The sequence below is a fragment of the Nelumbo nucifera genome, chromosome 1 (genome assembly GCF_055504915.1).
Source record: "Nelumbo nucifera cultivar China Antique chromosome 1, China Antique-T2T, whole genome shotgun sequence".
Classification (NCBI taxonomy): Eukaryota; Viridiplantae; Streptophyta; class Magnoliopsida; order Proteales; family Nelumbonaceae; genus Nelumbo; species Nelumbo nucifera.
Window position 1 is genome coordinate 212,458,627 of NC_142649.1, and position 23,922 is coordinate 212,482,548.

Sequence of the window (23,922 nt, forward strand, 5' to 3'; positions counted from 1 at the left end):
ACCAAGTCTCCAGTAGGTCGGCGGAGGTAGGTCACCAACTGGGTCTCCATTAAGGGCCCGTTTGGTGCGTCTTTTTGGGAAGATCTTCTGGTAGCTCTGACAATCAAAAGATGCATTAAGCTTTTGCATGAAGATTTGAGAAACCCAAAGCACATTTGGCAAACACACACATTTTTGTGTCTTTTCGTGTCTTTTTGCACGAGAATAAAATGCGAAAGACGCAAGAAGCTTCATTTAGAGCTTTCTGAAATCAGCCCAAAATTGGCTTTTCGTGTCTTTTCGGCGTTCCATTTTTTGGCAGCTAGATCTTCTACGTGCCAAATGGAAATAGGCCGAAAATTGGTCTTCCCGGCTTGACAGCTGAAAGATTGCATAGACAGACATGCCAAACGGGCCCTAAATCGATAGAGGTAGGTCGCCAGCTAAATCTCCATTAGGTCGGTGGAGGTATATCGCTAGCCACGTGTCATGATGTCAGGGCTAAATCTGCCCTCATCAATAATTATTTTGAATGTATCTAGTTATAGTCAATGCCTTCTCATACATCACAAAGATATAAAGGGAGAGGATCATCTTACCTACGTCGAGTGGGTCTGAATTTCCATCATCTAGTACTAGGATTTGAAAGCTATTAGTAATGTTAGCTTACTGGTGGCTAAATTTACGTGGCGCGTAAAAGCGTGAACTCGAAGGAATTGAGGAATTTTCAATCGAGTTCAAGTCAGACGAGACGAAGTACATCATCTCTTTGTCGAAAAACAAAAGTTACGGGAGCTCAGATTAAAATGAGTTTTCTTTTGGCAGGGTAAAATGAGTTGACGTAGCGCATTGCGCGCATAAATGTGTGAACTCGAAGGAATTGAATCCCGTCGAGTTCAAACGCAAAAGAGCCAAAATGTTTGGGAATCACAATCAGGAATCAGCTACAAAATGTCACAGGCCCGAGGCCCGCTTAAAAAAATTGGATAAACGGGAGGGAGAAGCAGTTCTAAGAGAACATCCATTTCTCAGTTCTCAGTACTCCTTCCTTCTTCTGTTCTCATAATCTCGTTTCTCATCCCAACTATCTGATACCCAAGCAAACCCTCAAATAAAATGCTGAGTTCTTAGCGTCTAAAACCCCAATTTGATGAACTCAGTGCTATTATTCCAACGATGAACGCGTGTCAGAATCCGTTATCGGCTAAGATTTTTTATTCCCAATGCAACGGCAACTTTCAGACGTTGCAGATAACCTCGATTTCCTTTCTTGGGCGCCCGAAACGGTTGGGCTCCGGTAGAAACATTGGAAGAACAAGGCTTTATACGAGGTTTAATTCTCGTTCGTATGCTGTTTTTAGGAAATCGGATTCGGACTCAGTGTCGCAGACAGATAGTAGTAGTCGAGATGATTTTGTAACAAGGGTTTTGAAAGAAAACCCTAGCCAGGTAGAACCCAGGTTTCTTGTTGGTAACAATTTTTACACCCTTAAAGAAAAGCAGAATTTGAGTAAAGGTGTCGATGGGATATTTGGAGTTGCGAAACGCTTGTATCAGAAATCGAGGTTCGGGAAGCAGGGAGATGAAGTTGGCGGTAAGAAGGAAGAATCATCAGAACCCGTATATCTCAAGGATATACTGAGGGAGTACAAAGGGAAGCTTTATGTTCCTGAAGCAGTATTCAAAGCCACTCTATCTGAGGAAGAGGAGTTCGACAGGAATTTAGAGGAGCTTCCGAAGATGAGTTTTGAAGATTTTATGAAGGCCATGGCGAACAATAAGGTTGAATTATTAACCTCCAAAGCACTTGTTTCCAGTGATTACGGGTACCGTGATTTCGTCGTGAATCTGAAAGAAATTCCCGGCGACAAGAGTTTGCAACGAACCAAGTGGCAAGTATCAATTTACTTATTATTTTTATTAATTTTCCTTATACAGTGCTATATTTGCTTTTTTACATATTCATCAATCTTTTTATATCTTCCATATACCAATAGGGCATTGAAATTAAGTGAGAATCAAGCAAGGATTGTATTGGAGGAGTACAGAGGTCCTCAATATGAAATCGAGACTCACAGTACGGTAATCAATGATTTTGTTACTTTGCCTGTCAAAGCTTACAAAGTTTACTTTATGCATTTGTGCAAGCTAATGGAAGCTGGGTGATAAAGTAAGAAGGGGAAGAAAACAGGACAAGCTCAGAAAAGGAGTGCCCTATGCAAAGCACGACTGAAGGGAACCATTCTCTCTCAAGTAGAATGTAGGGAAATCAAGAAACAATATATTGATAAATGAATGTCGGCGTGCAGCATAAATGAAAATGTTAAAGATAGATGGGTCGTAGGACTTAAAGGATTACATATGAATTTATTTGATGGAACTATGGGATCATAGAAATGAGTTCATGAGTTCATGGAAATGGTTTGGCCATGGTAAGTGAAAACCGAAAACCAATGACTAACTTCTGAAGAAAAGTGATTTTTTGCATGAATTGAAGGTTCTAGAAATACAGGGGGATTCCAAAAAGAATCTGATTCAGGTAGTAAGAAAGATTTGAAGATTCAGTCTATAAAAGAAGATATAAACCTAGACAGATAAACTGGAATGTAGGAAGTAAGGAAGAGTATCTTTGCAACCAATCCTAGTCACGGGAACTAGACAAATAATGATAATGATAGTGATGATGATTACAAGGTGTAAAACATAGAAAGTCCTGTTCTAATCAGTCAACATTGGCAAACATCACATTGAGCTTCTAATTTTATTAACATTAGTGTTACTTAAAACCATGTCTTCTTATGCTACCAGTTGTGCATTGCTTATTGATTTTTTTCAAGGATTTATTATTAGAGGCTTTTTATTTTCTGTTTTATATTTCTTGCAGATACTGTTTGCATCATGTGCACTATGCTTATTCAATTGATATACATTTCTCTTTTCATCTTCTTTTCTTTCCTTTTCTTGTTTATTTACTTGTTCTAAAATTTGATCCTTATCATGCAGTCTTATGTGGGCAAATTGCCAGAGTACCCTCATCCAGTGGCGTCTTCCATATCCAGCAGAATTATGGTGGAGCTTGGGATGGTGACAACTTTAATGGCTGCTGCTGCAGTTGTTGTTGGAGGTTTCCTGGCATCAGCAGTATTTGCTGTCACCAGTTTCCTGTTTGTGGTGGCTGTATATATCATCTGGCCTCTGACAAAACCATTTCTTAAGCTTGTGCTAGGTCTAGTTTTTGGTATTGCAGAGAGAATTTTGGATAATGTTGTAGATGTCTTTGCTGATGGAGGGATTGTTTCAAAGTTGAAAGAGTTTTACACTTTTGGTGGTGTATCATCCAGTCTCGAGATGTTGAAACCAATCATGATTGTTTTTTTGACCATGGTCCTTCTTGTCCGGTTTACTCTTTCAAGAAGACCAAAGAATTTTAGGAAATGGGTAACTGTGCTTCATACAAAATCATGATTTACCGATATTCTTTGATCAGTTTAATTATGCACCAAATTTTGGTTATAATGTTTTAATATATGGTGGATGTGTCCTGAACAGGATATATGGCAGGGCATTGAATTTGGACAGTCTAAACCACAAGCTCGTGTTGATGTTAGTTTTTATGCCTCACATGCTTTGCACATTCTTCGACATTGTAATAATAAATCAGGAATTGTAATGCTTATACCTTCTCTCAATGATATTCCCTCAGGGTTCAACCGGAGTCAGCTTTAGTGATGTGGCAGGGATTGAGGAAGCGGTAGAGGAACTCCAGGAGGTATATATATATATGTATTTTTTTTGAGAGTTCTTAGAACAGGTCACATGTTGGCTAACAGGGATGGGACATTGCTTCGATAACTGACTTGTGCACACTTATATGGTTAATCATACCCTTTCTTTCAATGGATAAGAACTTCATTTCCGGTGGAGAACTCCATGCTGAAAAAAAAGGTTAAAACATAGAGTAAATAAGGAGCAGATATATTATGCTCAGTCAACACAAGGTGGAAAAGGCCTGGTCTTATGTTAAAGTTAAACCAATCATCTCGTGCTTGAGTATGTCCTATAAATTTATAACAATTGTAGTGGTTGTTACAAATCTTTGGTAACTGATTAAAGATTACCTTACCTTTTTGAAACATTAAAAAATTCCAATGGTTGCTTATCTGCTGTTATAACCGTGAGTAGAGAAACATAAATATTTTTTGAGATCCTCATGAATTATGCTCAGGGAACTAATTATTTTTTGATTGGTTGTGCATGTCATCCTTGTGCAGGAGTCATGCTAACCATTAACATAATGCATGGTTACTTATCAAAGAGAAATTTTGAGTTTTCAAGGTTGAAGGCTTTTGTCAAATTGCTATACAGTTTTTCATTTGGTACTTTTTATTTATCTGTTATTTCTTGAAGGTTAAAGAAGCAATCTTTTAGTTTTGTATTGGGAAAGGTCCCTTTGGTTTGGCAAGTTCGCAGCTATGTGATTATGCTGATTGACTTTATTTATCTCTTTATGTCCTTTCGTTTCTATTTCATTTTCCAATCAATATGCACCATGTTCATGCATGCATTTACTGTGAGATGAAGCAATACAAATCGTAATTCATATTCTGTGGGGCAGTTGGTCAGGTATTTGAAGAATCCAGAATTATTTGATAAGATGGGGATCAAACCTCCTCATGGGGTTCTTCTGGAGGGGCCTCCTGGATGTGGAAAGGTAGGTTACATTCTTGAAAGAATTGTGAGGTCTATTACCAATTGTATCCTGTGGGTTCACTATTTTTTTCTCATGGTTTTCAGACCTTGGTGGCCAAAGCCATAGCTGGTGAAGCTGGTGTTCCATTTTATCAAATGGCTGGCTCAGAATTTGTTGAAGTCTTAGTTGGTGTTGGTTCTGCCCGTATAAGGGATCTATTTAAGAGAGCAAAGGTGATTTTAGTTTTCATTTAGTATTTTGTCTTACCCTTCTCATCCACTGTCACAATTTGTGGTTAGTTTAGCTGACTTCTTTGCTCCAACGTTTAATCTTGAATAAATTGGTATTGCCTGTGCATCAAAGGTCAAACAACATTAGCTTTCTTCATTTATATGTTTCCACTTTCAAGGAAAGGTTGTTTGTTTCAGTAACAAAGTCACTGGAACTGCATTCTAATGCTGATATTACACATAATTTAAGCATAAGCAATAAATAATAAAAAGTGATGTTCTATCCTAATGAAATTATGTACTGTATTCACACATTAGATTCATTTTCATGTGAGTACTACAGAGAATAATTGTAATCCCATTGTTTATTCTTTTTCTAGTTAAGAAAGCATGAGGTTGGCACAACAGTAGGTATCACTGATTGTATAATCTATCCTAATGCTGTTTTGTACTATACAAGTATATATACATTACATTTATGTTAGTGCTGTAGAGTGTAATTATTAAATCAGTGTTTCTTCTCTTTTGTTAAGAAAGCATGAGATTGTGGCAACATGCTGTAGGTAATCATATGCCCATGCCCCTTCATTTGGCATATCTTTTTTCATGCTGGTAACTAATAACTGTTGTGGTTGCCTTTGATGGCTTAAGGTTTATAGTTTTCTACTTTCTTTTAGTGCATCTAGCTTATGCAATCGTACTTGTGGGTGCTCTAATCTATTTCTTTCTTTCTTTCTTCCTTTCTTGTTTGATTAATGACCATAAGTCTTATTGATGTGTGAAAAAGAATGTTTCAAAACACTGTAATTGCAATCAATTTTCATGGATGAACCCCCCGCAATACATAAAAATTTTTGTTCACCCCTGCCTAGCTAATGTATCAACTAAGCTATAGATTGATCTCTTAAGTCCATATAAATGTTGCCTGCAATCCCCCTAGCCAATTGTAATGTTTTTCTCAATATGTGCTGCATGTCCAAGAAACACATTGCTATTGGTTTTGAACTAGTGCACAAGTGCACAGCTACCCTTGAATCCTCTTCTACCAATAAATCTTTTATAATTAAGAGATTTATCCAGTCTTAATCTGTGCAAAATAGCCATTGAATTGCCTAATTTCTGATTGGCTGTTCACTTACCTTGGGCTGTCTGGAGGTAATCCTAGATCATGTAACTTCCGGATAAGTTCTCTAAGAAACTTTCTACTTGGAAAAGAAAATTACATCTCTTTGGGAGCAAGAGATTGTAGACCTACAGCTACACTGTCTACTTTGGAAAAACTTTGGCTGTTTGGAAAAAACAGCCAGAAGAATATTGATTGTAGATATTCTTTTGCCTGCACTTATGATAACGTTCATGTGCATGAGGCTCCCAAAACAGCCTGGGCTGTTTTATTTTTCCAAACATCCAAAGTTTTCCCTTCTACCCCAACACATTGTACATTAGGCTCCCCAATGAACCTTACCCAAAACGGTTGGTCATTAATATGATGTCCAATTATACTATCCACATGAAAGCCTCCACCCAAGGAGGACTGCAGACCTCATGTGGATAGTTTTCAAGTTTCAACTGCAAGACAGATTTGTGCACTACGTATTTCTCTTCCCAAGAGATATCTTCTAAACATCAACTGCTGCATTGGCTACCACCCAGGTAATAGAAATCTGGAACTACCTAGGTGTTTCTATGATGTCCATAGGTCTGACTGTACTTGTTCATTATGTAGTTTGAAAAGTAAGCTATGTAACAAACTTACAACTAGTGATTTCAGATGCATTTTAGATATATTTAGGAACCCAATTAAATATTGACTTGTATACATGATTTTAATTGTAATGAAAGTGTACAGCACCCTAAAATCTTAGAGGTTAAGTGCTTATTTGATTGGTCACCTGGTGCATGATGCAGTTACGTTGAAACATCGCTTAAGAGTTTTACAATTTGTTCATGCAGGTAAACAAACCGTCGGTTATCTTTATTGATGAAATTGATGCATTGGCAACTAGGTATGGCTGCTATTATCAATTGCTCCTAGTGAGCAGACACTATACTAATTATTTTACAGCTAGTGAAACCTCCATAATTGTGGTAATATTATTTGTGCTGAAAGAGTTCATTTTCCTCTTCTGAATTCAAGTCTTGTCCTGATAGGATTCATTCCTCTCTTCTGGATATCAAGTCTCCTGGCTGATCTTCAGGTTGAAGAGGTCCCTATGTTGAAATTATTGTTTTTCATGGCGTGCATGTGTATTTCTTTGTGCTTGGATGCAATGTTTTAAAACATGAAGGTGTCATGTGAGGCTTTCCACCACCTAGAGGCGTGAAGCGTAGTTCAAAACACAAGAGGCGTAAGCCTCCTGAACACAAGGAGGCATATGCCTCCTTAAGAGGAGGGGGATGAGGAGAAAGAAGAGGGTGGGGGAGGAGGAGGGAGAGGAAGGAGGATCTCATTTTTCTTTATTTTTAATAAAAATATTTTATATTAAGAAGAATAATGATGCATAACACCTCTGGCGCACCTCATGAAAGAGGAATATGAGGTTTACGCCTCTTGCACATGAGGCATATGCCTCAAAGGTGTCAACACCTCTGGCATATGCCTTAGGGTGTTTTGGGGGTGCCTCCAGGTATACACCTCCCACGCCTTTTAAAACACTGCTTGGATGTTGTTTGGATTTAATTTGTACTAGTTCAGCTGAATTCCTTGAGAAAACAAACTGGAAAATAGGCTTCTTGAGGTAAAGTGGAATGCTGCCATTATTAGTATTGCTATAGGGGGTGTTTGCCAAGTCTTCCTGCAAGGTCTTTTGGGCTCTCCAAAGCTCAGAAGGTCACAATTTGTTTTTTTTTTTTCCCATTTAGCAATAAAATACAGAAAGCCAGAAAGACCTACTCCCCAAAAAGCCCACGGAGGCCCAAAACAGCACAAAATCAGGAAGCTTCAAATTTTCCTGTGGATGACTTGCTAAGAAACTGGAAAGAGATTGCTTCCATTGCTAGATGCAAGAGGACTCTTTGTCCGTTTTGGTCCCCTCCCCCCTTGGGCTTTGTAAAGCTGAATTTTGATGGCAGCAGTGTAAGGAATCCAGGGTCCTTTGGGATTGGAGGAGTCTTCAGGAATGAGGAAGGGATTGTTACTGCTTTATTCTCTGGCCCTATTGGAGAAGGTGACTCTCTTAGGGCTGAGATCCTTGCAGCACTTGAAGGAATTTGAAGAGCAAAGGAATTAAATATCAGCCGTTTGATCCTGGAAGGTGATTCGAAGGTGGTGGTTAGTTGGTTGAAGACAGAGGACAGTGGTTTGTGGAACTTTAACAATGAACAAAAAACAGTTCTTATGGCTGGGTAGGGACATTGAGAATCAGTACAACTGGGTGAAGAGGAGTGCCAACTCATTTGCGGATGGGTTGGCCAAGCAAGGAGTGAATAGGGAGTCTGTTTTTTGGGATAGTTTTTAATCTTTCTTCTTTGCATTCCCTTTGTTTTCTGTTTTTGGGGAGCTAAGTTATTTTATCTCCCCTTTTGTATCCATATTCCCTCTTTTCTTTTAATTCAATGAAGATGGTGTTATTGATAAAAAAAAAAAGCTTCAAATGAAGCTTTCAGTCTTTCTGCACCCAAAATATCCTTCTACTCCATTTTTAACAGTCTGGTATACAAGGATACTTACCAAATGGTCTTGATCCTTAAAGACGAACTCCAAAATGCTTGGCACATTTTTTGGTCTGCTGGGTTGCGAAAAGATCTACTTAAAAAGACTTGCCAAACAACCCCAATTTCAATTGGAGATAGACAGACCAGATCCCAATCATATTAAGATTTTGAGGTGCGAAACATTTTAACGCCCTTCTTTTAGAAAGGGATGTAACATATTCTATACTAGTAGTAATAAATGGATCATCTAGTTATTAGCTGGGTTATTAGGAAGAAAAGAAAGATTACTTTTACCCTGTCAATTCATTGCTCAACAATATTTGGTCCCTTATTTTGTTTCTTATTGGTCTTCCATTCTCCAAGAATTCAAGGGGATTTGTTCCACATCTTTTCATGTAAGTTGGAATGATACTGCAATGATGGAGAAAGACTTTTTTTTTGTTTTTTTTTTTCCTGATCTGCAACACGAAAAATCAGAATTTCATTAAGGATAACAGGAACAAAGTACAAGGTGGACACCCCCTCCAGAAGGGGTTGTAAAGCTGAACTTTGATGGTAGCAGCCAAGACAACCTAGGGCCCTCAGGCGTTAGAGGGGTTTTGAGGGACAAGGACAGCAACATTATCTCTTTACTCTCAGGTCCAGTGGGAGTTGGAGATTCAACAAGGGCTGAAATACTTGCATCTATACAAGGCCTACAAATTGCTAACCAATTTGGGGTGCAGAACCTATTGGTAGAAGGTGACTCCAAGGTGGTAGTGGGCTGGCTGCTGAATCCGATCAGTGCTGTTTGGGGCTACAGAGATCTCCTGAAAAAAGTAAAATGGGTCACAAGGAATATGTTAGTCAATTTCCAGTGGATTAGCATATCAGCAAATGCTTTGGCAGACTCTCTGGCCAAACAAGGGGTTTCTCAGGCTTCTTTGTATTGGGCTAATCTATAGTTCTGTTCTGTTTTTGTTAAGACTTGGGTTTGTACTCACCCTAAAGGGGAGGTTACACCTTGTGCCTCCTTCAAGGCTGATTGTACTCTTGTTTGTTCTCTTTAATAAAATTGCCAATTCATTCATAAAAAGAAGTAGAACAAGAAGTTGTGAGAAACTAGCAAACCTATTACAGAATTAGACCCCCAACTATTTTACAATTGTGCCTAGTACATATGTCTTTAAACCGCTTGCTTGGCTAAACTTTCTGCTAAACTATTTATCAGATCTTCTAACCCATCTTATTTGAGCATTCATATATTTTGAAAGCCATTTGAAGTGCCAAACTCATTTCTAAACTTCCAAATCATTCCCTCACCTTTTCTCAGCCATCCCACTACAATCTTTGAATCACCTTCAATGATCAAACTACCAAACTCCCAATTCTTTGACTTTCTCAACCCCAAAAACTGCTGCTAGAAATTCTTTTCTTACCGAATCACCTTGCTCAATTGGTCCTGAAAACAAGGCACAAATATCACCACTCTCATCCCTAATCACCCCTCCAATGCCTGAGGGGCCTGGATTGCCCACATTGCTGCCATCAGAATTCAGTTTCATCCAACCACCCACAGACCAAACCTTCAATGATCAAACTACCCACTCCAATTCTTTGGCTTTCTCAACCCCAAAAACTGCTGCTAGGAATTCTTCTCTTACTGAATCACCTTGTTCAATTGGTCCTGAAAACAAGCAGACCGTTCATGGGTCGGGTAGCCTGACGGCCTGGCCCGCCCCTCGGACGGGCTTGAACATGATTTTTAAGCCTACAGGCTTGACCTCGGGCCTAAAAGCTCGACTCAATTATTTTTCGGGCTGGGCTCGGGATTTGTCAAAAAAGCTCGGCCCGGCCCGACTAGTTTCTAAACCCTAAATCCCTATTCCCCAACTCGACTAACCTTTCCCAGTTTCCCTCTTTTCATCGTTTTGTCTTCTCATTCTCACTCCCAGAGTCTTAGGCACTGTTCTCACTCTTAGAGGCGAACTCAGGCACCGACGCCACCAATCTCTCTCTCTGGCTATGACCACTGATCATGTCCTCTCTCTCTCTTTCTCTCTCTCTCTCTCTCTCTCTCTCTCTCGTTATCTTCCTTTCTCTGTCTCCGGCGGTGACCACTACTCGTTCCCATCTCATCCATGAAATGTTCAAAGCCTTTTGTTAGTTCGGGCTTCAGACTTTTTGTGAGGGCCAGGCTCGGGCTCAGGCCTGAAAAAATTCTGTTAATGAAGAGTAAAAGCCCGGCTTGGCCCGGCCCATGAACAGGTCTAAAAACAAGGCACAAATAGCTCCACTCTCATCCCTAATCACCCCTCCAATGCCTGAGGGGCCCGGATTGCCCATATTGCTGCCATCAAAATTCAGTTTCATACAACCACCTATAGGTGGTGGCCAAACCTCTAGACCTTTTTGTTTCCCAGAGGAAGAGTCAGATTCCTTTAGGCCTTTTTTTTCCATCTTCTATGCTTGGAGTTCTTGCCTTATTTCTTTTGTTGAAACTAATCTATATTTCTCACCCAAAAGATGTATAAAATAGTGAACCTATTTTGAGTTTGTGCAAAAACCATTCTTCTGTTTTATAGAGATTTTTAAAACTTAAACCATTGCTTATGACCCTATTCATTCATATTGATGGGGGTTTATACTAGTGTAACAACTAAGTGACATGTTAACCCAAGTCTGGGGAAATTTTACCCATTGAGATGTGCAAGGCTGATGATGTCATACAGGCATATAGTACAACTTTGTTCTGAGGTGTTTATGCCCTCTGTTCTATACCAATCAGTAAGCCTCTACTAAAATCCCTTTTTGTAACTATTGTACCAAATAGTAAACCTCATCTGCATCTTTTTTGAAACAGTAATGAGTAAACCTCTACTAAGATCCCCTTTTAGTTTATTTAACAACCAGTAAACCTCACTTTCTTACTTTTTGTAGTCAGAAAACATGTATTTTATATTAATTGCCTGAATCTTCTTTTTCTCAATTTCTATGGTCATGGTAAATTTGATTATGGTATATAAAAAGTAGATTTTGTTTTATTTGTCAGTTCAAAAGTACAGCAATCTTTATTCAACTTGGGAAAATATTATTGTTTTTCTTTTGGAATGATCAGGCGACAAGGAATTTTCAGTGAATCCACCAATTATCTATATAATGCTGCTACTCAAGAGAGAGAAACTACACTGAACCAGCTTCTGATAGAGCTTGATGGGTTTGATACTGGCAAAGGTGTTATATTCTTAGGTGCTACTAATCGTATGGATTTGTTAGATCCAGCACTTCTTCGACCAGGTCGTTTTGATCGTAAGGTTTGCTTCTGGTAAATTGTGCTGTCCATTTCAGCTCTTGCATAATGGATTTTAGCCATTCCCCAAGCTTAAGATTGTTTCTTCATCAATTTCACTTTACATTAACCATATGCTGGCTTTGTAGTGATAATAATTGATCAACACAACTCATAAAGATTTAAAAAGGGGAAAACCCCACAAAGCTGTGAGCAATGTGTAGGGGGTGTAGTGGTTGTAGATGGAATCAGTGGGGTTGGGTTTTTTTTTTTTTTTTTTTTTTTTCTGTTTGTTTTGTTTTATAAGATTATCAGGGTTTGGGCGTATGTCTATATTTATGGTTGAGAGTGTTGGTTGTTTGTGGTGGTAAGTGAAGTACGTGCCTAAGAATTTGAGTTTGTTGGAGGTGGTTTATTATTTCTCTTCTATTGGGTGACTGTTGCTCACCTTTATTGTAATTTCTTTTCCTTTTAATTAGATTTTATTTTACCTCCAAAAAAATGTGTAGATTTTAAATAGGAGAAAACTATTTGTATAGAATAATGATTTCTATCAAGTCTGTGTGGTGAAAAGGTCAAAATGTTGCACATTTGAAGCTGTCTTTGATGCAAAATGGAGCCTGTAGATTTGTAGGGAATAATGATTAGATTAGTGGCACTTTGACTTCTCATGAATAAATTGGGGTGTTTCAAATTAAAATGCTTCCCTTTTCTAAATGTCATTTTGACACAGTGCACACACAGTACAGGAGCTCCAGTTAGGAGTGATTTGTTACAAGTGGAAGGGGCTAGAAGAGCTAGGTTTAGACCCCAAAAAGGACATGGATAGAAGTAGTAAGAAATGATTGAAGCACTAATAATTTAACAATAGATATGGATTTAAACAGAACAAGCTTGACATTTGTAGTAATTCAAACATTGGTAATTTTTCCCTTTTTATTGTTAGCAAATGGGAATGCTGGATTTCCCAAGGTATAAAAGGAACATACTTCAGAGCTGATTTGGGCAACTGCAACTCCAGGGTTCCTTCTCTGTTTCAAACTCAACTTTCAACTGGCCATTCCTGTTGCCAGGTTTTTCAAAATGGACATGCCACTTTTCTTATGATAAATAAGAGAACTTTTATTAAAAAAGAGAAGGAGATACAAAGGAACAAGGGGAGGGGTAAAACCTCTTAACCCTCCCTGAGAACAAAATACAGTTTACAACATTGCCCACAAAAGACACTCTCTTCCCACACCTTGTTTAGTGCATCCGCAAAGGAATTTGTACTTCTCTTAATCCAATGTAGCTTTATCTCCATTTGAAAATTTCATCATTATGTGGTCATGATAACAATTGTCAAATGACAGCTTCAGTTCTCTCATTCTGGTATTCCTTTCTATTGATCGGTTTCTGAAATTCTTCTTACAGATAAGAATCCGACCTCCGGGAGCCAAAGGGAGGTTGGACATCTTGAAGGTTCATGCTCGCAAAGTGAAAATGTCACCGTCTGTTGACCTGGGTACTTATGCACAAAATTTACCTGGTAGGCTATTTTCTGTTTGAGGATGTCCTCAATTCATTTTGTGCTATCTTGTTAGGTTGAGTTGCAATCTTTTTCTAATAAAACATTATGTACCTAGTAAACAGCTATAGACAAATTACTATGAAATAGTTTCCAAAAAAATGCTGTTAATGTGAGAGCTGGAGATTAAGTTCATATCCAATCCACCCTTCACAAGACCCTGAATAGCCGGCACCAGCATTGAATAATGGCTTTAAAAATTTATGCTGTTAAGGTTAATGCACCATTTTTAACGCTTAGGATAATAAATTGCAAAAAATGATTAATCAGTTTGTATGCCCGATCTACAAAGGCTAAAAGTATTTTTCTTCACTTATACTGCCATTTTGACCAGTAACTGTAAAAATTCGTCTGTTAATAACAAACATCTGTATTGTAATGTGTAGAAGGCCTGTGGCCTAGTAAGGGTTTTTTTGTCTTTTCTCATTGTATTAGTTATGAGCTGTCGCCCTAAGTATAAATACTAACTTAGGCGCTGCCAGCTACAGTACTTTGAATAGATTTCTCTTTTCTCTCTTCTCTCTTCTAGTTCTATCGAACCACATGGTATTAGAGCTCTGATCTGGGCGCAACCTTCTCAGATCTGGTTTTCTTTCCTTTTCTGAAAAAAACTATTCTGATTGACGACTCTATCGTGTGCTTCTTCTGGGTGCAACTTTCAACCCTCTTTTTTTTTCTTTCTTCTCTCTTGGTCGCTGTACCAAGAAGAAGGGTGTGGTGGTAGCTGAATGCAGTAAAAGATATATCTAGATCTGTGGTGGCAACCGAATGCAGTAAGGTGTTTTTCTGGGTTTGTGGTGGCAGTCGAATGCATTAAAACTTGCCTTTTCTAAGGGTTTTCTCTGTGCTGCGGGTCATGGAAGCCAGGTATGTACTGGTACATTCATAAGTAAATTTTGACCACTGTGAATGTCACAGTTCTGAGGTCGTAGGGACTGGTTGTCTCCTCCTTTTGCAAACCGAAGTGTTTCAACTAAGAATTATTGACCTACAGTGCTGTTAAACCTGTGTTTTTGGAGCCTACTTATTTTTCCGAAGAGAAAACCCTCTATATCAAATTGGTTTTTTAAAAAAACAGCAGTAATTTTTTTGTGGAAATGGCCACTGAGGATTCTGCAACCTCTGACATTACTTCACAACAAGGAAACCTAAATGGGGGAATGGACAACATGAATTTCTCTGTCTATTACCCCCTTTGATGGCTTGAACTATCTGGGTTGGTCCAAAGGCATCAAACTTTATATCATAGCTAGGGGGAAGGCTGGTTATATAAGTGGAAAAATAAAAGAACCAAAGTGTGGTACTGCTGAACATGATAGATGGGATCAAAAGAACAGCATGGTTATGTCATGGCTGTTAGGCTCCATGTTGCCTCATGTAAAGAAAAATTTCATATGGGCTGACACATCTTGTGAAATTTGGGAACAAGCCAAGGCAACCTATTCTGAATAGAGGCACTTTGCCAAGATTTATCAACTTCAAGCAGAACCATCTACTTGTAAGCAAGGGGACCGTAGCCTATCTACGTATTATTCATCCCTTACATCGGTCTGCAAGGAACTGGACTAATTAGACTATTGACTGGAAGAATATGAAGATGCACAAGCCTACAAAAAACTTGTCTCCCAGCAGCAGTTTTTTGCTTTCTTGCATGGGCTGAATCCGGCTTATGAGCCTCTTTGGGTGCAGATTTTGGGAAGTAGAGAACTTCCTTCAGTTCAGGAAGTATATGCCCTAGTCCAATCTGACGAGAGCAGAAAAAATCTAATGAATGTTTCTGAGGGGGAGCAACCTGTTGCCCTAGCTGCAAGAGGGGGTAATACAGGAATGAAAAAGGGAGAACCGAGGAAAGGTGAAGATAAGGATAAACTGTGGTGTACTCATTGTCAGAAGCCTAGACACACTTGGGAAACCTGTTGGGAGTTAGTGGGTAAGCCCAAGTAGGCAAACAAAAATCAAGACACTTCAAAGAAGCCTCCTTAGAAGAAATTTAGTTATGCAAATCTGGCCACACAAGACTATCAACAAAATAATCAAACTACTGTGTTTCCTCAAGAGCATCCTAGTGGTTCTGATCCTAAGGAAGACAACATCAACTCTCTTAGAGATCATATGGAATTGTATGGTAGGACACTTGGGCAGTTGGATAGGTTGGTTCCTACCCCTTCTACCTCATTCGCTTCTACATCAGGTAAAGGTGCTTCTTCATTTCATGTGTGTACCTCTGCTCTCGAGTCACCTTGGGTCATTTGACTCAGGGGCATTAAACCATATGACTGGTAAGTCAAGTCTCTTTCAGACCTACACTCTTCTCTCTGGAAGGGATAAAGTGAGACTTGCTGATGGGTCTCTATCCACCATTGCTGGTCAGGAATCTATATCCCTTCCTGATGGTCTTGTTTTATCCCATACCCTTCATGCTCCTAAACTTCCTATTAATTTGTTATCTACAAGCAATATTACTTAGTCTTTAAACTGTTGTGTACATTTTTTCCTCATTCTTGTGTTTTCCAGGATTTAACCTCAGGGATGATGATTGGTAAATGACGCATGGTTGATGGCCTCTACATCTTGGAGAATAAAGTTGGCCCTGTGGCATCAACCTTTGTGAGTCTTATGAGTCAATCTATGAGTCAGTCTACAAACAGTCAACTATGGCTATGGCATAACCGCCTTGGTCATTTGTCCTTTGAGTCTTTGAAAGTTATGTTTCCTGAATTGTTCAAGTCAGTGTCTATTACTAATTTACATTGTGAAACGTTTCAGTTGAGTAAGCATTGTAGAACAACTTTTTCATCAAATAATAAAAGATCAACTTTTCCTTCCCATGTTGTCTTTTTTGATGTTTGGGGCCTTGTAAACATACCTACTGAGGGTGGGTACAAGTACTTTATCAGCTTTATTGATGACTATTCAAGATACACTTGGCTATATCCTATGCATTCGAGAGAAGAGGTACTCAAGATTGTGCAAGATTTCCATCGTATGGTTTTCACTCAATTTTATGTTGGAAGTCCAAATTTTCCAATTGGATAATGCAAATGAGTATTTCCATCATGACTTAGACGAGTTTTTCTCCTCACATGGATCTCTTCATAGAAGCTCATGTTCCAGAAGTTGCCCATAGTATGATGCTTCACATGCATGTTCCAAAACGGTTTTGGGTTGATGCTGTGATGGCTGCAACTTATGTTATTAATGGTATGCCATCACGCCTCCTGCAATACAAGGCCCCACATCAACTTTTTTTCCCTCAATCCCCTTTATTTTCCATTCCTCTATGTGTGTTTGGGTGTAAGTGCTTTATTCATGATCTATCTCCTAATCGGGGTAAATTGGATCCCAAATCTGTTCTGTGTGTTTTCTTGGGTTATTCCTCTTCCCAGAAGGGTTATAAATGTTTCAATCTGGTCACACACAAGTACTTTGTGTCGATGGATGTGTCCTTTTTTGAGTCTGAACCCTTCTTTCAAGCCTCTCCTCAGGGGGAGAATAGTGCGAAGGAGGAGAGGTAAGCTGCATTTCCTCAAATCCCTCTTCCCTTTATTCCTGACTCTTCTCCATTCCGTGTCTTCTTGAGGTGCTGTAAGGGACTGCTGAATTCGAGGGCTGTGGAGCAACTTGAGACTATACATCCAACACCTTCTGACTCCTTGAAGGAAAATCCAAGTACCCTTGTTCCTTTTGATATTACTGAACCTATTGCTATTGATGATCATACTAATGATCTTGATGTCCCAATCGCTCATAGAAAAGGGGTTCGATCATGTACTATTAAGCCATCCTATTGCTCAGTTCTTATCCTATGACACATTGCTTCCGCATTTCGCCTTTTTGACTGCCATTGATTCCGTCTCCATTCCCAAAAGTGTTGCAGAAGCCTTATCTATACCTGAATGGACAAAGGCAATGAAAGAAGAAATTAGTGCTCTTCACAAAAACAACACCTGGGAGTTGGTGAATCTTCCTGAAGGCAAGGAGTTAGTGGGATGCAAGTGGGTATTCATAGTAAAGCATAGAGCAGATGGGTCGGTTGAGAGGTATAAATTTATGTTAGTTGCAAAAGGGTATACTCAGGTATATGGGGTTGATTATGCAAAGACTTTTGCCCTGGTTGCTAAAATGAACACTATCCGGATTATACTTTCCTTGGCTATTAACTTTGATTGGGAGCTCCACCAATTGGACATAAAAAATGCTTTCTTAAATGGAGATCTGGAAGAAGAAGTTTACATGATTCAACCTCTTGGGTTTGTAGCACAAGGGTGTGAAGGGAAAGTTTGCAAACTAAAAAAATCTTTATATGCTTTGAAACGATCCCCAAGGGCCTGGCTCAATAGATTTCACTTGGCTCCACAACAAATTGGGTTCAAGTAGTGCCAATCTGACCATACTCTATTTGTCAAGAGAAACTAGAAGAATGTTGTGGTATTAATTGTCTACGTTGACGACATTGTGATTACGGGGAATTGGGACTCTGAGATTAAAAAGGTCAAAGAATCCCTTGCTATCCAGTTTGAGGTGAAAGATCTGGGACAACTATGTTATTTCCTTGGTATTGAGGTTGCCTGCTCAAAAAGGGCATCTTGATTTCCCAAAGGAAGTATGTCCTAGATCTTTTGCAGGACACAGGAAAGTTAGGAGCAAAGTCTGTAGACTCTCCTATTGAAGAAAACCATTGGCTTGGTGATTGTATTGGAGAACTAGTGACAGATGTCAAGAAATTTCAGAGGTTGGTAGGAAGACTTCTCTACCTGTTAATGACTCGACCAGATATAGCTTATGCTGTTGGTGTCCTTAGTTTATGTATGCACCAATATCTTCCCATCTAGAGGCAGCTAAGAGGGTACTCAGATATATAAAGAAGTATCCAGGAACTGAGCTACTTTTCAAGAAACATGATCATATGAAAGTGGAAGTCTATACAGATGCAGATTGGACTGGAGCAGTTGATGATAGGAAATCAACTAGTGGATATTGTACCTTTGTTGGTGGAAACTTAGTCACTTGGAGAAGCCAAAAGCAAAGTGTAGTGGCCAGATCTAGTAACTGAACCGAAAATTCTGGTTTCGATTTTTGGTTAAATCGGTTCGGTTATTTCGGTTTTGGTTTTTGGAATTAGAATTTTGGTTAACCGAATTAACCAAACTTTTTATTATTATATATAATATATATTATGTAATATATAATATATAATATACTGAAATTAGATTTCATAATATATAATATGTAATATATATTATAATATATATAATAAAGTGTATATTATTAAAATTTGGTTTTAACTGAAATAACCGAACCAAAAATTTTGGTTTCGGTTTCGGTTTTTATTTTTTTAGTTCGGTTATTAAAATTTCAGTTTATTCGGTTCATTTTTTAACCGAATAAACCGAATGCTCACCCCTAGTGACAAGAAGGCAGCCATTAATATTGCATACAATCCAGTTCTTCATGACAGAACCAAGCATATTGAAGTCGATAAGCACTTCATAAGGGAGAAACTTGAAAATGGGGGAAGTTTGTACTCCTTACATTAGTTCCAAGGAACAACTAGCTGATGTCCTTACAAAGGGTCTTCATTATTTGTGACATAATGAACTGTGTGACTAGTTGGGCATGATTGATATATATGCTCCAACTTGAGGGGGAGTGTTGTAATGTGTAGAGGCCTGCGGCCTAGTAAGGGTTTTTTCTATCTTTTCTCATTGTATTAGTTATGAGCTGTCGCCCTAAGTATAAATACTAACTTAGGCGCCGCCAGCTATAGTACTTTGAATAGATTTCTCTTTTCTCTCTTCTCTCTTCTAGTTCTATCGAACTACAATCTGGAAATTACACCTAATGGATTTTATACCCACTAAGAGAGCTAGCTTCGTCTAGCCTTCATGCAATTACAAATTACAGTGCGCCCCTAATCCTGGTTTACAATTCCTCAATACAATTCACTTCTGTTTAATTTGGCAAAGCCATCGGCCATGTTGTTTGCTGACTTTTCAGTTCAGCAGCGAGATTTCTTATTTCTCTGATCATGTTGTCTGAACATCCAAGCTCCTACTACTTATTCAACCACCCTATCACCACTTTTGAATCTCCTAATACTAATTCTTATGACTAGATTTCTATCTGGTGAGCATGAAACCCTATTTAGTAACAGGTAAATCTGAAAATTTTATTTAGTAAGTTTCATGCCAAATTATTTCTAGACAAAACAACAAATTATTTTTTAAGACAGGTCTTCAAAATTAATCTTGTCCAATGTAGAACTGGTAAAAGAATGCAATAAAAAACTAATGCAAATTTGCTTTTAAAGGTTACAGATGCATGAATGAAGACAAGAAGATTAAACATGCGACGAAACCAAAGGGATCACTCATGTGACAGAAATAGGGTAGGTCATGATAGGGAAGCTCCCTGCTTGACTTGATTAGAGAACTTTTTTCATTAAAGTCGTATCCGAGGTATTAGGAAAACTGGATATAAACCTAACCATTTGCACTTTTTTCCCACAAAGTGACAGACCTAACCATTTGTACCTGTTTTGTCATACTTGTCAGTCCAAGATTTTGCACCATGTATGCCAAAGGTTAGGACCAAATCCAGTCTACCCTTCCCAAGATCCTTGATAGTTGGGACCAATGGGTAATGACATTTTTATACACTAGATGATGATGGTAATAATATGCGTTCATTTTTTCTGTATTTTTTATATTTCTATTTATATAAAAATAATTCTTGTTTGTCACATTTATTTTTGTTTAATATGATGAATATATAATATTAGACACAGCCCATAAGGGAAATCTTCAACATAACAAGGGAGATCGTGCATGCTTCAAATGGACAAGGAGATCAGCTAATGGTTTAGCTGACACGTTGGCTGAACAAGGGACTGTGAGGGAGAGAATGTTCTGGGCAGTTTTGTAAGAAAGATTATTGGGGGCTCAACACCTATTTAGGGGTTGACAGCTGTACTTAACTGTGGAAAGTTATTCTTAAGTTGTATTAATGAAGTTACCGTTTCCAATAAAAAAAATAGAGATGTGCCCAAATGTTTTCTACAAAAAATTTTTATTTTTGGTTATTTATGTTTTTTTATCTTTTGTAATTTTTATTATTTAATAATGGCATCATGGGTTGACCCATTTGACCCAGATGGTTGAATTACTTACCTGCCACCTGGACAGAACAACAGTTTCATTTTTGGCTGAGTTAAAAAAACATGGGTTTTACATTGTTAAAAGTATTGGATGTGGATCCAATTAACAAAATTTATTGGTGAGAAAAAACACCTTAAATATGAGATTTAATGAGTGAGAATGGGAATTAATACCTTAAATATAAGACTCAATGAGAGAGAACTAAATGAGGTGAAAAGTAGAAGTTTAAAACTTTAAATTATATTTTCGGTCCTCACAATCAGAGAGGGGCTAAATCGAAAGGTAGGGGTATTTTAGTAAAAAAAGTTCCACACTTTCATTCATACTTTTAATAGTGTTGAGATGGACGAGTGGTAAAACTCTGCAGGATTTTAAATGAGCATTTCTGTAAGAGTTTAGGAGTAGCTCCAATAGGTGATAAAATGAGGTAAAGTAGGCTAAGGTGGTTTTTGCTATGTATATGGAAGACCGTGTGTTATAGTTTGACACCTGTAGGAAAAAGTGATTTGTTGGAAGTTGGGTCTGAAAGAGCTAGTGGCAGGTCAAAATGGGTGTGGGTAAAACAGGATTAATGTAGCTGATCCCAAATAGTTAGGAATTCATATAAGGTTTATTCACGCCTTAGAGAGTATGTTCATACAACAAATTACAGTAACTGTTACTAAAGTTATTGAGTAAGCCATATGTTTCATTATCAGGATGGACTGGAGCAAAGTTGGCACAACTGTTGCAGGAGGCTGCTTTGGTGGCAGTAAGGAAAGGACATGAAGCAATTCTTCAGTCAGATGTGGATGGTGCAGTTGATCGACTCACGGTGGGCCCTAAACGTGTAGGAATTGAATTAGGTCATCAAGGGCAATGCCGCAGAGCCACCACTGAGGTTGGGATGGCAATGACATCGCATTTGCTGAGGCGGTTTGAAGATGCGAAGGTTGAGTTCTGTGAACGCATCTCCATCAATCCTCGTGGCCAGGTCTTTGTTCTTGTGTTCTTTCAATTATTGTCTAATATTTTTTTTCTATATTGAGATGTACAAAAGGTCAGATCTGGTTATGTTGTGCACATACCTATAGGTGTCAGAAATTATTGTATTTGGATCAAGAATAGATATTTTCCTGACTAGAAAGAGCATAGAAGTCAGGGATCATGCAGACAAGATCCGTTAGGTTGGTCTAGCCCTGATATGGTTGGGTTCACTTTTCAATGGGTGTGAGTGTATAGGCCCGGCATGTGGATGTTGATCCAAATTTTCCTCCTGGATAATTATCATGTCTTTGTTTGGTTAAACTTACATTTACAGTAAACATATATTTGTCAATTGAAACATGCAGACATACTCTCAAATTGTTTTCCATCGCCTTGGTGATGAATCTTACATGTTTGAGCGCCGGCCTCAATTGCTGCATCGCCTTCAGGTATGGCTTCTCAGGCACTACTTGCCATTAAACGGGTTCTCTATATGCTTAGAGATTTAGTATAGGACTTTCCACATATGCACCTCTATTTGTAATCATTGATATGAGTCCATAAAATACCTATTGTACACTGTGTTGTCATGGATCTAAGTGTATATTTAGGGTTTTAAATCTCAGGAGAATATATAGAAGCTCAATGAGGATTGCAAAAATTTCCCTAAATTGTCTACTACTCATTGGAGTTCAATCCTATGTAAGGTATTGCTTGGAGGTAGAGCTGCTGAAGAGGTTATTTATGGACGGGATACATCAAGAGCATCTGTTAGCTACCTTGGAGATGCATCTTGGCTTGCTCGTAAAATTTTAACCATGTGGGCTCACTTACCTAGTACATCCTGATCCTGATTAGAATTTTCATACATGCTGGACAATTTTGAAGTTATTTCTCTTCGTCTTTCTACAGATGGAATTTGGAGAATCCAATGGCCATACATGGAGAACCACCTCCTTGGAGGAAAAAAGTTAGCTTTGTGGGTCCAAGACTGGACTTTGAAGGATCACTTTATGATGACTATGGCCTGGTTGAACCACCAATCAACTTTAATTTGGATGATCAGGTTGCCCAAAGAACTGAAGAGCTGGTCTGTACAACGTACAAGAAAACTGTGTCTTTGCTGAGGCAGCATCATGCAGCTTTGCTCAAAACCGTGAAGGTATGGATATCTTCCTTTTACACTCCTCCCCTTCTTTCATAAAGAGCATAGCAGATATATTGATAGCATGGTGAACAAGGGCAACTGAAGAACGAAACCATTTGAAGTTCTGAGGTAATATGATTCAAGGGTTCTCAATTACTATAGTTGGAGGCTGGGAATACTAATAATCCAGAAGGAAAGGCATATTAGCATATACTTCAAGTTACTAAAGAGAGCAGTGATCTGGTTCATGTCTCCTGGCATGCTCAAATATTAGAAAAAAAAGGAGAATTAACATTTGGATAAGGAGGCTGGATCAAATGCGCATGTTATGGATATGAGAATACGATATTTGTAAATTACAGTGTCATACATTGCCTTGTTGATTTATTCTCTTGTACATTCTTTTTATTCTGTTTTCTTTTGATGGGTATGATGAAACTCGTCAACATATGCAGTTACTTGGTTGCTGTGGCATTCTGACCCATGGGTGGTTATTGACATTTGACCTTGCTTTGCAGGTTCTTGTGGATCAGAAAGAGATCAGTGGCGAACAGATTGAATTTATCCTTAACAAATATCCTGCTGAGACACCCGTAAGCATTCTTTTGGAAGAGGATCAGCCTGGAAACCTGCCCATGTTTGATGTGGAACAAGGGCATGATTTGGAGCTTTCCCTGCTAACTTCCTCAAAAGAGAAGATCTTGTAACCAGATTGGTGATGCAACTAAGAGGAGGTTGTTCTCCTCAAGTGTGCAGGGGAAATTTTAGGAGTTGCACAAAAACGTTCCTACTAGAGTTCTCTATTTGCCTCTTTCAACAGCAAATAGGTTTTTACCTGGCTGATGCTTCTGATGAAGGCAAAATTGAGAGCATATCTATGTTCAGAGTGCAGATTCCCTCGATTGGTTCTGGATGTAGAAGAGTTGTGACTTTCCTTGATTGGCATCCCCCGTCACCATGTAACTTACTGCTATTTTCTTTTTTTAATTTTTTTTGATTGTGGTTGTTTTCTTCCCCCGTCACCAATGTTTTGAAATTTGAATCCCTATCGCCAAGGTTTAAAATACCAAATACAATGTGTAATGATTTCTCCCTATTGCCAAGGTTTAAAATACCAAATACAATGTGTAATGATTTCCAATGTGACTGACACATGGCACAGGTGGAATATGAAAGATGGATCTATGAATAATCTATCAAGTCCATTGATCCATCAACAATTTATGCCAAGAAAACATTTTTAAAAATTTTGGTTTTTGGATAA

General features: G+C 38.5%; 1 protein-coding gene across 1 annotated transcript; it reads left to right on the forward strand.

Moving 5' to 3' along the window:
* The first annotated feature begins 842 nt into the window (after positions 1-842).
* FTSHI1 (FtsH extracellular protease family) lies at positions 843-23,799 on the forward strand. The gene is made up of 15 exons (XM_010269311.3): positions 843-1,871; positions 1,977-2,061; positions 2,983-3,417; positions 3,529-3,582; positions 3,683-3,748; positions 4,595-4,690; positions 4,774-4,902; positions 6,853-6,905; positions 11,651-11,846; positions 13,235-13,349; positions 21,244-21,518; positions 21,877-21,960; positions 22,219-22,331; positions 22,424-22,673; positions 23,177-23,799. Exons 1-15 carry the CDS (start codon positions 1,156-1,158, stop codon positions 23,363-23,365), a joined length of 2,856 nt encoding a protein of 951 aa, XP_010267613.2. The 5' UTR covers positions 843-1,155; the 3' UTR covers positions 23,366-23,799.
* Positions 23,800-23,922: the final 123 nt, after the last annotated feature.

Coding starts and splice junctions, on each gene's coding strand:
- FTSHI1 (XM_010269311.3), top strand. CDS start 1,156: ATGAACGCGTGTCAGAATCCGTTATCGGCTAAGATTTTTTATTCCCAA. Junction 2,062..2,982: donor AAATCGAGACTCACAGTACG/GTAATCAATGAT, acceptor CTTATCATGCAG/TCTTATGTGGGCAAATTGCC. Junction 4,691..4,773: donor GGCCTCCTGGATGTGGAAAG/GTAGGTTACATT, acceptor CATGGTTTTCAG/ACCTTGGTGGCCAAAGCCAT.